At 38.2% G+C, this 15,723-nt stretch overlaps 1 protein-coding gene across 1 annotated transcript in view; it reads left to right on the top strand.

The window, feature by feature from the left end:
- The window catches only part of UBR1 (ubiquitin protein ligase E3 component n-recognin 1), a 161,211-nt gene that overhangs the window by 60,675 nt on the left and 84,813 nt on the right, over positions 1 to 15,723 (top strand). Inside the window, exons 13-20 of the mRNA XM_010383779.2 lie at positions 2,655 to 2,754; positions 3,883 to 4,011; positions 7,945 to 8,125; positions 10,434 to 10,495; positions 10,784 to 10,894; positions 12,060 to 12,125; positions 12,378 to 12,479; positions 15,493 to 15,556. Coding sequence (XP_010382081.1) covers positions 2,655 to 2,754; positions 3,883 to 4,011; positions 7,945 to 8,125; positions 10,434 to 10,495; positions 10,784 to 10,894; positions 12,060 to 12,125; positions 12,378 to 12,479; positions 15,493 to 15,556 — 815 coding nt within the window. The remainder of the gene's footprint in view (positions 1 to 2,654; positions 2,755 to 3,882; positions 4,012 to 7,944; positions 8,126 to 10,433; positions 10,496 to 10,783; positions 10,895 to 12,059; positions 12,126 to 12,377; positions 12,480 to 15,492; positions 15,557 to 15,723) is intronic.

Raw genomic sequence — 15,723 nt, 5'->3', positions numbered from 1 at the left:
TATAATAGAACAATTTATATTCCTTTGGGTGAATACCCAGTAATGGAATTGCCGGGTTGAATGATATTTCTGTTTTTAGGTCTTCAAGGAATTGTCACACTGTATTCCATAATGCTTGAATTAATTTATGCTCCCACCAACAGTATATAAGCATTCCTTTTTCCTTGCAGCCTCCCTGCATCTGTTACTTTTTACTTTTTAATAGTGGCCATTCTGACTGGTGTGAGATGGTATCTCATTGTCGTTTTGATTTGCATTTCTCCAATGATCAGTGATGTTGAGCTTTATTTCATGTGATTGTTACATACTGCCAACGCAGCATGTATGTCTTCTTTTGAAAAGTGTCTATTCTGTTCCTATCCTTTGCTCCCCCCTTTTTTTAAATTTAAATTTTTATTTTTCGAGACAGAGTCTTGCTCTGTCACCCAGGCTGGAATGCAGTAGCACTATCTCAGCTCACTGCAACCTCAGCCTCCTGGGTTCAAGTGATTCTCCTGTCTCAGCCTCCCGAGTAGCTGGAAATACAGGCGCACACCGCCATGCCTGGCTAATTTTTTATATTTTCGTAGAGATGTTTTAGTGGAGATGGGGTTTCACCATGTTGCCCAGGGTGGTCTTGAACTCCTGAGCTCAGGCAATCTGCCCACCTCGGCCTCCCAAAGTGCTGGGATTACAGGAGTGAGCCACCACGCCCAGCCTCACTTATTAATTTTTTTTGGTTGTTAATTTGTTTATGTTCCTTATAGATGCTGGCTATTAGGCCTTTGTCAGATGCATAGTTTGCAAAAATTTTCTCCCGTTCTGTTGGTTGTCTCTTCACTGTGTTGATAGTTTCCTTTGCTGTGCAGAAGCAAATCATCTGGGGAGCTTCCTTAAATTCAGATTCTGGGGCTGATTGCGTTGACTCATGTGCTTTGGAAGGCTGAGGCAGGAGGATTACTTGAGGCCAGGGGGTTGCAACCAGCCTGGGCAACATAGTGAGACTTTGTCTCTACAAAAAATAAAATTAGCCAAGTTTGGTGGCACATGCCTGTAGTCTTGCTACTAGGGAGGCTGAGGCAGGAGGATTACTCGAGCCTGAGAGTTTGAAGTTGCGGGGAGCTATGATCACACCATTGCACTCCAACCTGGGCAACAGAGTAAAGTCAACTTTAAAATAAATACGGGGGCAGGGGGAGGTCTGATTCAGCAGGTCTGATTAGAGCCCAAGATTTTGCATCTCTGAAGAGCACTCAGGTGAGGCTGATGCTGCTGGTTAGTGGACCACACTCTGAGTAGTAGTGCTTTAGAAAGCAATGAAACATGAATGCCATTTGTTCAGTGTGACAGATTTTAAACTTTAATCTTTTTTATCTTTTACTTTAAAGGAAAGATTTAGATGGTAATTCATGTATTTGAATTAAATCTTTGCTAAGTTTCTTTGATTATTGTATTTTTAATGTACATTTACATATTAATGGGTATCTAAAGAGTGAGAAAAATTAAACCGCAATCCTATCTTTACAGTTCAAAAAACTGTGTTTTCTTTGTTGCTTTGTCTTTATGTACCTCCATTACTTCTTTTTCTTTTTTTTTTTTATTTTGAGATGGAGTGTCGCTGTGTCTCCCAGACTGGAGTGCAGTAGCATGATCTCGGCTCACTGCAAGCTCCGTCTCCTGGGTTCACGCCATTCTCCTGCCTCAGCCTCCCGAGTAGCTGGGACTACAGGCACCCACCACCACACCTGGCTAATTTTTTGTATTTTTAGTAGAGATGGGGTTTCACCGTGTTAGCCAGGATGGTCTCAATTTCCTGACCTCATGATCCGCCTGCCTCGGCCTCCCAAAGTGCTGGGATTACAGGCATGAGCCATACATTACTTCTTTTATATATTATTTTAGTGTTTAACATTGAATTTCTGTCTACTATATGTATCTGTTTTTCCCACTATACTATGAACTTCAGGACAGGTGTGTCCATGTTTATGTTCCCAATACCTGCAATATAACAGGAATTTATTCTCATTGGTCAAGTGCAAAATAGTGTTTAATACTTGTTAATAATTACTTCCTGAAAACTCATTTCATGATAAACATTGTTCCAATTGTATATGAAACCAGTCATTGTCTGTACAGCCAAAAGAAATATTGATCATACAAATTATAGGCTAAGATGAGTTTGTTTATCTCTTGAAACTAGTACATCCTGATGTGCAAGTCAAGATGACAGGTGCTTACATCCTTCTTCCAAGTTCTGGGTTATGAAAAACTGGAGGTAGAAAATCTGTTCCAAATTTCCTGAGGCTGAAAGAATTTCAGCTGGCCCTTTGGGTGATGGGTAGGCACAGTTCTAGGGAATCTGTACTGTGGTTGTCCAGAGGTAGCTGTGACAGGCTTGGTCAGTTCTAGGTTCACTTAATCAGACTAACCTCTGAGAATGTAGTGTATGAAGTCAGGTTTAGCTTGATATTTGCCTCTTCTAGAGCATTCATGTTTTACTGGTTGTATTTAAAATAAGGCAGAATAAATAACTCTAGCTCTACTCAGATCTTCTAATTATTGTGAGAAATTAGAATCCATAATTTTTATAAATCAACATTGTCTATAACCCTGAGAACCCTAAAATTATCTCAAAATAGAGAAGTGAAATCTTTCTTTCTTTCTTGAAACGATAGGTATATCCTGATCAGCAAACCCACAATATGGACAGAAAGATTAAGAATGCAGTTCCTTGAAGGTTTTCGATCTTTTTTGAAGATTCTTACCTGTATGCAGGTATGATCATTTTTCTGTACGTCAGTAAGATAAATTTAGTTTTAAAAATTTAACCCCAGTCTTTTGAAAGCAGATTTGGTTTTAATACAAGAATTTAGCAAAGTAGAAACAAGATTTAAACATTGACTCATTCATCCTGTTTTGATAGATCCTTTTATATACCTTGTTTACTGTTGCTACTTTTTTTTTTTTTTTTTTTTTGAAGACAGAGTCTCGCTCTGTCGCCAGGCTAGAGCGTGGTGGCGCGATCTCGGCTCACTGCAACCTCCGCCTCCCGAGTTCAAGTGATTCTCCTGCCTCAGCCTCCCGAGTAGCTGGGACTACAGGTGCCTGCCACCACGCCCGGCTAATTTTTGTATTTTTAGTAGAGGTGGAGTTTCACCATGTTGGCCAGGGTGGTCTCAATCTCTTGACCTCATGATCCATCTGCCTCTGCCTCCCAAAATGCTGGGATTACAGGTGTGAGCCACTATGCCCGGCCTACTATTGCTACTTCTATTAATGTTTACTGAATACTTACCATGTGATAAATGTGTAGTAAGCACTTTTCATGCATGGTCTCTTTTGAGCCTTATAGCAATCTTATTAAGTAGTTACTATTAATATTCTCATTTTACATGGAAGGGTTACTTGCATGTGCAGCAAGCACAACACATATTTTTTTGGCTCCCTCACCCTTATGGAAAGCATGCATGCACAGTTGTTGGGTGATGAGGTTAAGGTGCCTGTTTTCATCTTGACATGTCCTAAATCTTCTGAATTCATCTACATTTAGTATCTTCACTTGTTAGCTTCTAATACTTTTTTTTTTTTTAGCTTCTAATACTGCTTTAGAATCTGACTTATGCCCTTATCAATTGACAAGAACTGCATTTAGAAAAAAATCTCAAAGGATCCATTTAGTAACCAAGCTTAGAAATAATTTCCCCAGGGTCACACAGCTAGAGATACCAGACAGAGCTGTGCTTTGCAGCTAATGTTTTAGCCCTGAGCATGTATTGTGAGCTGGGATTTGAACCCATGCATTCTGACCCAGTGTAACAACCATGTTAAAATGTTATGAATCCTGACAGCAGAGCAAAGAGAGAGGGCTCAAATAGGTATATGTTGACCAACTTTTAATTGCAGGGAATGGAAGAAATCCGAAGACAGGTTGGGCAACACATTGAAGTGGATCCTGATTGGGAGGCTGCCATTGCTATACAGATGCAATTGAAGAATATTTTACTCATGTTCCAAGAGTGGTGTGCGTGTGATGTAAGTGAAATTTGTTAGTAGGATCAGTGCCTTTTTAAGTTCTTAGTAATTATTCATAGTATAGTTGTATGTTACAGCTTCCTTGATGTAAAGTGTTTATTATTTGCAGTAGTTTTTTACATATTTGAATTTGTCTTTTTAAATTTAGGAGGAAACTGTATATACTTGAGTAGAAAATGTGCTCTATGGTAGTTTTGCTTATTTTGGGGAATAGCAGGGTTTAAATATGTATATATATGTATTTATATACACGTTTATTCCCTGGAAATTGCCTATATATGCATAATAATATGATTAAGACCATATTAGACTTTTAAATATTCCAAGAATGGAGAGGGGTAGATTATTCATTCAAGAACTTTGTTATATGTGTTCGTTTCAAAATATAGAACTAATGTATTTCCTTAAGTAGCAATTTTAGACCATAACCCTCTTTAAATATATAATCCCACCCTAGACTCCCTTTAAGAATGATGACCTCATTTATTTATTTTCTGAGAAAATTGCCATTATCTAAGTTAAATTCCCTCATCGTCTCCAGTTTCTCTGTGTCTGTTACCATAACCTGTTCAGTGACTAAATTTTTCTGTGTCTTCACTATTGGTCTTTTCCTTTTTGTCTCTTTCTAAGTCTAATGCCTCTACCTAGGCTCTTGGTTCTGACTTATTGTTAGTTTTTCCTGGAGTTAGCTTCCTGAACTATCCAGACTTGTGTTTCCTACTCTTTTAGTCAACCGTCTGTAAACACACAGTACTCCCTTATTTTTAAAAACAACGATAATATAAGCCTCCTTTCTTGTGTTTGCACCCCTGTGAACTATAGTCTCTTCTGCTTCACCACCAGCAGTTGGTCACAGGTTCAGAGTGGCAGCCATACTCAACAGATGTAGTAGACTTTAGTCTAGCACTGTAGCTTTTTAGTACAATCACCACAGGAAATACTGTCCAGCAAGCACAGCACGTATTTTTTGGCTTCGCTCACTTTCATGGAGGGCATGCACAATTGTTAGATGATGAAGCAAAGGTGTGTGTTTTCATCTTGACTTCTTCCAAACCTTCTGAAGTCATCTACATTTAGTATCTTCACTTGTAGCTCCTAACACTTCTTTACAGTCTGGGTTCTGCCCTTAGCAATTGACAAGAACTGCATTTAGAAAAAAATCTCAGAGGATCCATTTGGTAACCAAATTCAGGGGTCTTTCCTTAGTTTCCATCTTCCTTGAATTGTCTGTAGCATTGTATTTTCTTGAGTACTTTCATCTTCTTGAAACTTTCCCTCTGGTTTTCACAAACATGCTTTATCCCAATAATACATTATCGATTACCTATTTTGGCCAATGATTGCCTTTTTTCTGGTGCCTTCTGCCTGCTAAATGAGACATTCCCCAATATTCTCTTCCCTTCCTTACAGAAATATGTTTTCACAAGTATGTCTTCCTAATTGTTTGTGATTCTTTTCCTTGCCATCTTAGGGCAATTAGTTTGTCCCATTTACATGGTACTTAAAATTTTTTTACTTTGATGATATGTGTGTATGTGTGTATATCTTACATTCTTTTCTCTTCTCTTGTATTTCTATCACTTAGTTAAAAGTTCATAGGGATGACTCTCCTAAGCTACAGTGTCACTTCTGTTTGTGGGCCAGACATTCTTGTTTAGATCTTACGCGTGTGTACGTGTGTGTGTGTGTGAGACAAGGTCTTACTCTGTCACCCAGGCTGGAGTACAGTGGCGCTATCATGGCTCACTGCAGCCTTGACCTCCTAGGCTCATGTGATCCTCCCACCTTAGCCTCCGAAGTAGCTGGGACTGCAGGCACATGCCACCACACCTAGCTAATTTTTTTCTATTTTTTTTATTTTTTGCAGAGACAAGGTCTCTCTATGTTGCCCAGGCTAGTCTCAAACTCCTGACTTCAAGTGATTATCTTTCTTTGGCCTCCCAAAGTGCTAGGATTATAGGCATGAGCCACCACACCTGGCCTCAAACTCAGAATATTTTAAATGGACCTGTCATCATTTCCTTCTACTTCCAACTTGCATTTTCTCATTTTGATTATCCTTGTTTTATTAGTGACATTACTATTACATTCATCCATGTAGGAAATCTCAGAGCCACTATATTCTGTATGTTCAATGTTAACAGGTGTTTTGAAGGGAAAAGTGTTCTGGATTCATGTAAGATTCAGAAATGTTTGGTTAAACAAAAAGAGGTTTTTGTTTGCTTTTTTGTTTTTAAAGCCACTGAATTTCTTTTCTTTTCTTTTCTTTTCTTTTCTTTTCTTTTCTTTTCTTTTCTTTCTTTCTTTCTTTCTTTCTTTCTTTCTTTCTTTCTTTCTTTCTTTCTTTCTTTCTTTCTTTTCTTTTCTTTTCTTCTTTTCTTTTCTTTTTTCTTTCTTTCATTCTTTCATTCTTTCATTCTTTCGTTCTTTTTTTTGATGGAGTCTCGCTCTGTCACCCAAGCTGGAGTATGATGGCACGAACTTGCCTCACTGCAACCTCCGCCTCCTGGGTTCAAGCGATTCTCCTGCTTCAGCCTTCTGAGTAGCTGGGACTACAGGTGTGTGCCACCACGCCCGGCTAATTTTTTTTGTATTTTTTAGTAGAGATGGGGTTTCACGATGTTGGCCAGGCTGATCTCAAACTCCTGACCTCGTGATCCGCCGGCCTCAGCCTCCCAAAGTGCTAGGATTATAGGCGTGAGCCACCACGCCCAGCCACTAATGAATTTCTAAAACCCTTTAGTTAGTCAGTATGCTGATTTCTGAGAAGGATGTTTCCAAATCATCTATTTGACCATGGAGTTCCTTTTTCAAGATAAAAATAGAAACACTGTCTTTAAAAAATGGTCTTTAACTTCTCTCTTCCTGCTATATTCACCCAGATTTTATTCTTCCTTATCCCAAATATATTTTATAATCCTAATCATTTTCTATGGGTTCATTATTTTTGGTTGTGACAGCCCCATCCTAGTTCACACCCTTATCACTTTACTTCATAGTCATCTTCCTGTTGGTTTCTGTATCTCCTAACTTTATCCTCTCCAATCTATCATCTTCAATGACCCACATTAATTCTTCCTGAAGCAGTGTGTTGACTACATCATTACACTGCAGCCTCCATCAGTGCGTTCACATGCCTGTGCCAAGGCACATTTCCAGTTCAAATGCTTTGTTTCATCCATAAATTGTTTCATTTATCTACTCTTTATTCTCTACTGCCTGAATAGGAGTTGTATTTCTCTTATTTTTGTCTTTATTTATTCTATATCTCTGCTTAGAATGCCATCTTCTCCTTATCTTTCCTCATATTTAAATTCTGCATATTCTTTTAGGGCCCATCAGAAGCTGCTTTCACAAATTTGTCTTCCCAGTTCCTTGTGATTCTTTTTTCCCCCCTCTTAGAGCAATTAGTTTCTACCATTTACATGGTACTTATTTTTTACTTTGATTATAAGTGCATATATGGGCATATCTTATGTTTCCTGCAAGTTTGCAGATCCTGTGGAGGTAGACTTAGTAATACTTAGAACAATTTTCCACTCATATTTAGTAAATATTTATTGAATGATGCATGTTATGCTGGGCATGGTGGCTCACACCTGTAATGCTAGCACTTTGGGAGGTCAAGGTAGGCAAACCACTTGAGCCCCAGAGTTCAAAACCAGCCTGGGCAACATGCGGAGACCCTGCCTCTACAAAAAATACAAAAATTGGGCATAGTGGCACGTGCCTGTAGTCCCAGCTACTCAGCAGGCTAAGGCGGGAGAATCACCTCAGATAACTGAGCCCAGGAGGTTGAGCAGTGAGCTGTGATTATGCCACTGTACTCCAGCCTGGGCCACAGGACAGGCTGTCTCAAAAAAAAAAAAAAAAAAAAAAGGAGTGTTGAAGTAGACAACTTGTCAACTTTTTGTATTCTTATTTTCCTCTTAGGAAGAACTCTTACTTGTGGCTTATAAAGAATGTCACAAAGCTGTGATGAGGTGCAGTACCAGTTTCATATCTAGTAGCAAGACAATAGTACAATTGTGTGGACACAGTTTGGAAACGAAGTCCTACAGAGTATCTGAGGATCTTGTAAGCATACATCTGCCACTCTCTAGGACCCTTGCTGGTGAGTGTTTGTTTTTTCTTTTTACATATACCTATTAGCTTTGTTTCTAGATATTCATTTAGTAGAATCATTTCTATTTTTGTTCTGTGCTCAGTATGTTCAGACATGCTCAGGTCAGATACTACAGTTAAGGGCTGTCACTGCCTTTCAAGGGGCTGCCACTAGAACACCCATTTAAAGATGCTAATTTACCTGGGCTTTGTTTTATCTAGGTTGACTTATGGATCCTTATAGTGTGTACTTACGGACTAACGTAGTAATTCATCTCACACCTAAATTTAAATATAATAAAATCTGGTTGCTGGTTTCTAAACCTCCTCTCTGACCAATTTCATTAGTGTGTTATCTCTATCATTCTTTATCATTAAAAGGAAGAAATCATAGATTCTCCTTAATCATTTGCATTTCCATGTCAATTGGCCATTCATTTGTCAGGGTTTTTAAAAAATATCTTTACTGAAGTGTATATATTTATATTTTCGATGATAAGAAAATGTACATGACATAAAGCTTAGCTTTTTAGCCATTTTTAAGTGTACAGTTCAGTGGCACTAAGTATATTCACATTTTCTACAACTGCCACCACCATCCTTCTCCAAAAGCTTTTTATCTTCTAAAAATGAAATTGCCAAAGCTGAAATAGAATAATATTATTATTATTAAACAATACTTACCCATTGACTACTCTAGGTACCTATTAAAAGTTGACTTATACAGTATTTGTCCTTTTGTGACTGGCTTATCTCACCTAGCATAGTGTCCTCAGGTTTATGTCATAATACATGTCAGAATTCCCTTTTTTTTAAAGGCTGAATAATAGTCCATTGTATGGATATACCACATTTTGTTCATCCATTTATCCATTGATGGACACTTGGGTTACTTCTACCTTTTGGCTGTTGTGAATAGTGCTGTTGTGAACATGGATGTAGAAGTATCTGTTCAAGTCTTTGCTTTCAGTATTTTGGGTATATACCCAAATGTGGAATTGCTGGATCGTTTGGTAATTCTATGTTTAGTTTTTTGAGGAACCATCATATTGTTTTCCTTAATGGCTGTACCATTTTACGTTCCCACCAGCATGCACTAGGATTCCAGTTTCTCTACATCCTTTCCAACACTTGCTATTTTTCCTTTTTTCCCCCCAGATAATAACCATTCTAATGGATATGAAGTGGTATCTCATTATGATTTTGATTTGTATGTCCCTAGTGATTAGTGATTTTGATCAACTTTTCACGTTTGTTGGCCATTTGTATATCTTCTTTGGAGAACTGTCTATTCAAGTGCTCTGCCCATTTTTAAATTGGGTTTAATTTTGCTGTTCAGTTGGAGTTACTTATATAATTCTAGATATTAACTGTTTATCAGATATGTGATTTACAAATATTTTCTCCCATTCTGTGGGTTGCCTTTTTACCCTGCTGATGGTCTCGTTTGATACACAGGAGTTTTTGTTGTAGTCCAGTTTATCTGTTTTTTTCTTTTGTTGCCTGTGCTTTTGGTGTCATATCCAAAAAACTCATTGTCAAATCTAATGTTATGAAGCCTTTCCCTATGTTTTCTTCTATGAGTTTTATTTTTTGGTTTTAGCACCTATATTTAAACCTGTGTTTAAGGTCTTTGATCCATTTTGAGTTAATGTTTGTATATGGCATAATTGACATCATGTGATTTTATATTGCTTCTATTTTTATTAAAAAATACTTAGATTAATTTTCGTTTCTTTTGATACATGGCTAAAAGCAGAATAAAGATATCTTGAGAGACTGTTATTTTTGTATAAGGTATGAGCACACCTTGCACAGTGTAGAATTTTAAATATGTTAGTAACACTGTGTTTCAAATTAGAGATCAGTAGTCTGCATTCTAGAGTGTCACTTCTAAACTCAGTAAACATATGTTTAAATCACACAAGTTTCTTCTTCTTCTTTTTTTTTTTTCCAAGACAGAGTCTCACTCTGTCACCCAGGCTGAAGTGCAGTGGCATGATCTTGGCTCACTGCAGCCTCCGCCTCCCAGGTTTAAGTGATTCTTCTGCCTCAGCCTCCCAAGTAGCTAGGATTACAGACCCGGCTAATTTCTGTATTTTTCTACAGACGGGCTTTCAACCATGTGGGCCAGGCTGGTCTTGAGCTCCTGACCTCAGGTTATCCACCCCCTCAGCCTCCCAAAGTGCTGAGATTACAGGCATGAGCCGCCGCACCCAGCCAAATCAAATTGCACAAGTTTCTAAACTTGATGAGTTAACTGATTAACAAATTGGGTTTGTTTTCTCATCTTCTCTTTTTTTTTTTTTTAACTTTAGGTCTTCATGTACGTTTAAGCAGGCTGGGTGCTGTTTCAAGACTACATGAATTTGTGTCTTTTGTAAGTGATTCTACTAAGTATTGATTTGCTTATGTTCTATTTCTGAATACTTCTTGGTTGATGGATGAGAAGGAAAGTAATATTTGGAAACCCACCTGAATAATTCCCATTCAGTAATTTTGCATCTTCATATAGTACATTGTAATCTGAGTCACAGGGACTTAGAAGTCATCTAGTTCAAGTTCTTCCATTTTACACATGAGAAAACTGAATAATATGTAGTGCTGTATCTTGGAGAGACATCCAAGCTCTGTGAGAAATGATAAAATTGACCTCACTCTATTTCAGGAGGACTTTCAAGTAGAGGTACTAGTGGAATATCCTTTACGTTGTCTGGTGTTGGTCGCCCAGGTTGTTGCTGAGATGTGGCGAAGAAATGGGCTGTCTCTTATTAGTCAGGTACAGTAAAGCCTATTATTCATATTTATGAATGTCTTCATTTTCTAATTTTTTTCTCTTATATAATTTTACCCTGTGTTCCTAGATTTTACTAAGTGTTTGCTACTATTCTCTTGTATAAACTCTTAGAGATGAATGTTCTAAAAACTATATAGACATTTCTCCTATCCTGTTTACTGTGTATTCCATCTGAATTATAAACTAGGATGCTTGTGTGATAAATTAGGTGAGAGCCAGTAGTAACACCAGAGGCCTCCCCATTTAACATAGTTCTTTTCTGAGAATTACCTTACTTAGAGGCCTTTAGTCTTCCCACCATCTGTCTTAATTAAAGGCCACCTTGTAATTTTTTCTTCTATTTTGGAGTAAATATGGAGCAGTGCTTTTCTTTTTCTTTCTTTTTTTTTTTTTTTTGAGACAGAATCTCACTCTGTTGCCCAGGCTATGGAGTACAGTGGTGTGATCTCGGCTCACTGCAACCTCTGCCTCCGGGGTTCAAGTGATTTTCATGCCTCAGCCTCCCAAATAGCTGGGACTACACGTGTGCACCACAGTGCCCGGCTAGTTTTGTGTTTTTAGTAGAGATGGGGCTTCACCATGTTGGCCAGGCTGGTCTTGAACACCTGACCTCAGGTGATCCACTCATCTCAACCTCCCAAAGTGCTGGGATGACAGGCGTGAGCCACTGAGCCCGGCCTTGCATTTCTTAAAAGGTGGAGAGATAGGTCTTGTTATCACTTGGAAGAAAAATGGCATTATGCGTTTACCTATGTAACCTACACGTCTTGCACGTGTATCCTGGAACTTAAAATGAAATTTAAAAAAAAAAAAGAAAAGAAAAATGGTACTATGATTGAGTGTAGAAATTGGTTTATTTTTATTGAAGTAGGTATTTTAAACTTAGGGAAAATAAATTCCCTTGTTATACGTGAGAGTAATAACCAATATAGAACGTTTTTAACTCTGAAGTGATTTCATGCCATATTTCTTCACTTCATCCTCACAAGTCCTTTTAAATGATTCATAGATTTGCAATTTATTTTTTGCCACTAAGGATTTTTTAGGGGTTTCTAGCTTAGAGAAAGTTTAAAGGATAGGTTTTCTTGAGAATTTTGCTTGAAATAAAATAATTCTTTTAGCATTTATTCTACCTATTACTTTATAGGTGTTTTATTACCAAGACGTTAAGTGCAGAGAAGAAATGTATGATAAAGATATCATCATGCTTCAGGTACCTATTTAAATTGTTTCTGATATTTGTGTCTTCATCTTCCTTCTTGAATTCTTTCTAATAAGAGAAGATAATCTAATAATTTTTAACTTAAAACACTCTCACCGTTAAACTGAATATGACACATAGAAATAGAAGGGACTACTACATTATCTTCTGCAAACTTACCTTATAATTTTTGACAGTCCTACATAAGACGAAATGTTTCTCCATATAATACACAAGAAACGTGATGCTGTATTTCTTTCACAGATTGGTGCATCTTTAATGGATCCCAATAAGTTCTTGTTACTGGTACTTCAGAGGTATGAACTTGCCGAGGCTTTTAACAAGACCCTATCTACAAAAGACCAGGTACACAACCTGTAAATTCTGTGAATTAATTTTAAAGGCAATATTGTTACTATTTTAGTCATATTTTATTTCAGTCGTATTTAGCCATATTTTAAAAGTTATTTCTTTTTTTTTTTTTTTTTTTTTTTTTTGAGACGGAGTCTCGCTCTGTCGCCCAGGCTGGAGTGCAGTGGCCGGTTCTCAGCTCACTGCAAGCTCTGCCTCCCGGGTTTACGCCATTCTCCTGCCTCAGCCTCCGAGTAGCTGGGACTACAGGCGCCCGCCACCTCGCCCGGCTAGTTTTTTGTATTTTTTAGTAGAGACGGGGTTTCACCGTGTTAGCCAGGATGGTCTACGATCTCCTGACCTCATGATCCGCCCGTCTCGGCCTCCCAAAGTGCTGGGATTACAGGCTTGAGCCACCGCGCCCGGCCTAAAAGTTATTTCTTAACCATACCTCCCGAAATGACATGTATACATATAGCACACACATATATACACATATATAATCTTTTTAATCTAGAAAAATTAGAATATGTAGATTAACAAAAAATCACATGAAAAACACTGCTTCCTAGAAATGATCACTTTTAAAGTTTGTGTCTTGCTTGTTTTTAAAGCAAAAATTATATCATTCTGTCTGTGCTGTTTTGTAATCTGCTTCCTATGCTTAACAACATATTGTGCAGTTTTTTTTTCTTGTCATGAAATAAATATACAATTATATCAATTTTGATAACTATATAGGATTGCACTATATGATGCATTATACTTTGAAGTCTATTACTGAAGAGGTCTTCCTAGTTGGTTGGTCTTATAAACATTTGTAGCTCGGTATTTAAATACTTCTCTGTTTTGTTAAGACACATTTTTAGAAGTGGATTTGGTAGATAAAACGACACGTTTTTCTTTTTTTTTTTTTTGAGATGGAGTTTTGATCTTGTTGCCCAGGCTGGAGTGCAATGGCGCGATCTTGGCTCACCACAACTTCTGCCCCCGCCGGGTTCAAGCGATTCTCTTGCCTCAGCCTCCCGAATAGCTGGGATTACAGGCATGCACCACCACGCCCGGCTAATTTTGTATTTTTAGTAGAGATAGGTTTCTCCATGTTGGCCAGGCTGGTCTCGAACTTCTGACCTCGGGTGATCCACCTGCCTTGGCCTCTCAAAGTGCTGGGATTACAGGTGTGAGCCACTGTGCCTGGCCAACAACATATTTTTCTTAAGGCTCTTAATACATATTGTCAAATTGCTCTCAGTAAAAAGTCCTATTTAAGCTCTCTCTTGCAGTATGTACATCTATAATGACATTGGTATTTTTTATCTTTGTTGTCTCAGAGGTAATATACAAATTTATTTTATTTATTTATTATTCGTTTTTGAGACAGAGTCTCACTCTGTCACCCAGGCTGGAGTGCAGTGGCGCAATCTTGTCTCAAAGCAACCTTTGCCTCCCATTCTAGTGATTTTCTTGCCTCAGCTTCCTGAGTAGCTGGGCCTACAGGGATGAGCCACCATGCCCAACTCATTTTTTCTTTTTTTTTTCTTTTTCTTTTTGTGATGGAATCTTGCTCTGTCACCCAGGCTGGAGTGCAGTGGCACAATCAGCTAACTGCAACCTCCAGCTCCTGAGTTCAAGCCATTCTCCTGCCTCAGCCTCCCCAGTTGCTGGGATTACAGGCGTGCACCACCATGCCCAGCTAATGTTTGTATTTTAGTAGAGACGGGGTTTCACCATGTTGGCCAGGCTAGTCTCGAACTCCTGACCTCGTGATCCACCTGCCTCAGCCTTCCAAAGTGCTGGGATTACAGGTGTGAACCCCACTGCATCTGGCCAATTTTTTGTATTTTTAGTGGAGTTGAGGTTTCACCATGTTGACCAGGCTGGTCTCAAACTCCTGAGCTCAAGTGATCTGCTTGCCCTGGCCTCTCGAATTGCTGGGATTATAGGCGTGAGCCACCATGCCTGACCACATCTTTATTGTTTGAACATTTGAAGTACCAACCTATAAAGTAGCCCTTAACTACTTTGAATTCATGAAATCCATTATTTTATTCTTTGAAATTAGAAGTTACTCCTGCTAGTAAAATTTCTTTGGAAAAATAATAAATAAATATATAATTTTTTTTTTGAGATGGAGTCTCACTCTGTCACCCAGGCTGGAGTGCAGTGGCTCGATCTTGGCTCACTGCAACCTCCACCTCCTGGGTTCAAGTGATTCTCCTGCCTCAGCCTACTGAGTAGCTGGGATTAGAGGCGCGCGCCACCACACCCAGCTAATTTTTCTATTTTTAGTAGAGACAAGGTTTCACAATGTTGGTCAGGCTGGTCTCAAAGTCCTGACCTTGTGATCCGCATTCCTTGGCCTCCCAAAGTGCTGGGATTACAGGCGTGTACCACCATGCCTGGCTATACAATTCTATACAATTCATATACAATTTCTAAATCAAATTCAAGAATTAAAGAACTCTAGGATAGCCGGAAGCAGTGGCACATGCCACTGCACCTGGCCAAAAAATTTTTTTAAATGAAAATAATAGAAGTTACTTGCAAAGGGCTAACATGAATAGGATATAAAATGCAGAGCTAATTTTTAGTTGTTTTATACTTAGTGAAAATCAGTATCTGATTTAATAGTGTTTAAATGAGGGATGTGTTAGAGAAGGATACTCTCACCATATAACTGTTGGGAGTCTATTTGAGGGCACTTTCTCACTAACCCAGGTAAGAAGGCAGCAAATAATAGAGGAAGAGTTGAAGATTAGCATTAGTGTGCTGAGTTATGACTATGTGGGCGATAATGATAATGAAAATGATGACAGTATTTGGCAATTATATGCCAGGTATTGTTGAATTTGATGTCAAAAAAGGGAATGATTGTAACTATTTGTGCTGTGCACACACACACACACAGAAATACTAGACTGGTTAAAAAATACTAGACTGGATAGACCATGAGTCTCATCCAGAAATGCATGTTTTATGGAGGTTTTTGGTTCTTGCATAACTAATTTACTGTTTTTCGATTCTATAGGATTTGATTAAACAATGTAATACACTAATAGAAGAAATGCTTCAGGTCCTCATCTATATTGTGGGTAAGATTAAAACACAATGTTTTGAAATAGAACATGGGTTACTTTTTAGAGAGACCATTTATATGAACTATAATTGATCATTTTACTCCTTATTCAAATACTGCACTTAGAAAATCACCTTTGCAAAAGTACAGATTTTACATTTTTATTTTTCAGTACCTGATTTG

The sequence above is a fragment of the Rhinopithecus roxellana genome, chromosome 5 (assembly GCF_007565055.1).
Source record: "Rhinopithecus roxellana isolate Shanxi Qingling chromosome 5, ASM756505v1, whole genome shotgun sequence".
Taxonomy (NCBI): Eukaryota; Metazoa; Chordata; class Mammalia; order Primates; family Cercopithecidae; genus Rhinopithecus; species Rhinopithecus roxellana.
The sequence above is the reverse complement of the archived record's forward strand: the minus strand, read 5'-3'. Positions and strand labels throughout refer to the sequence as shown.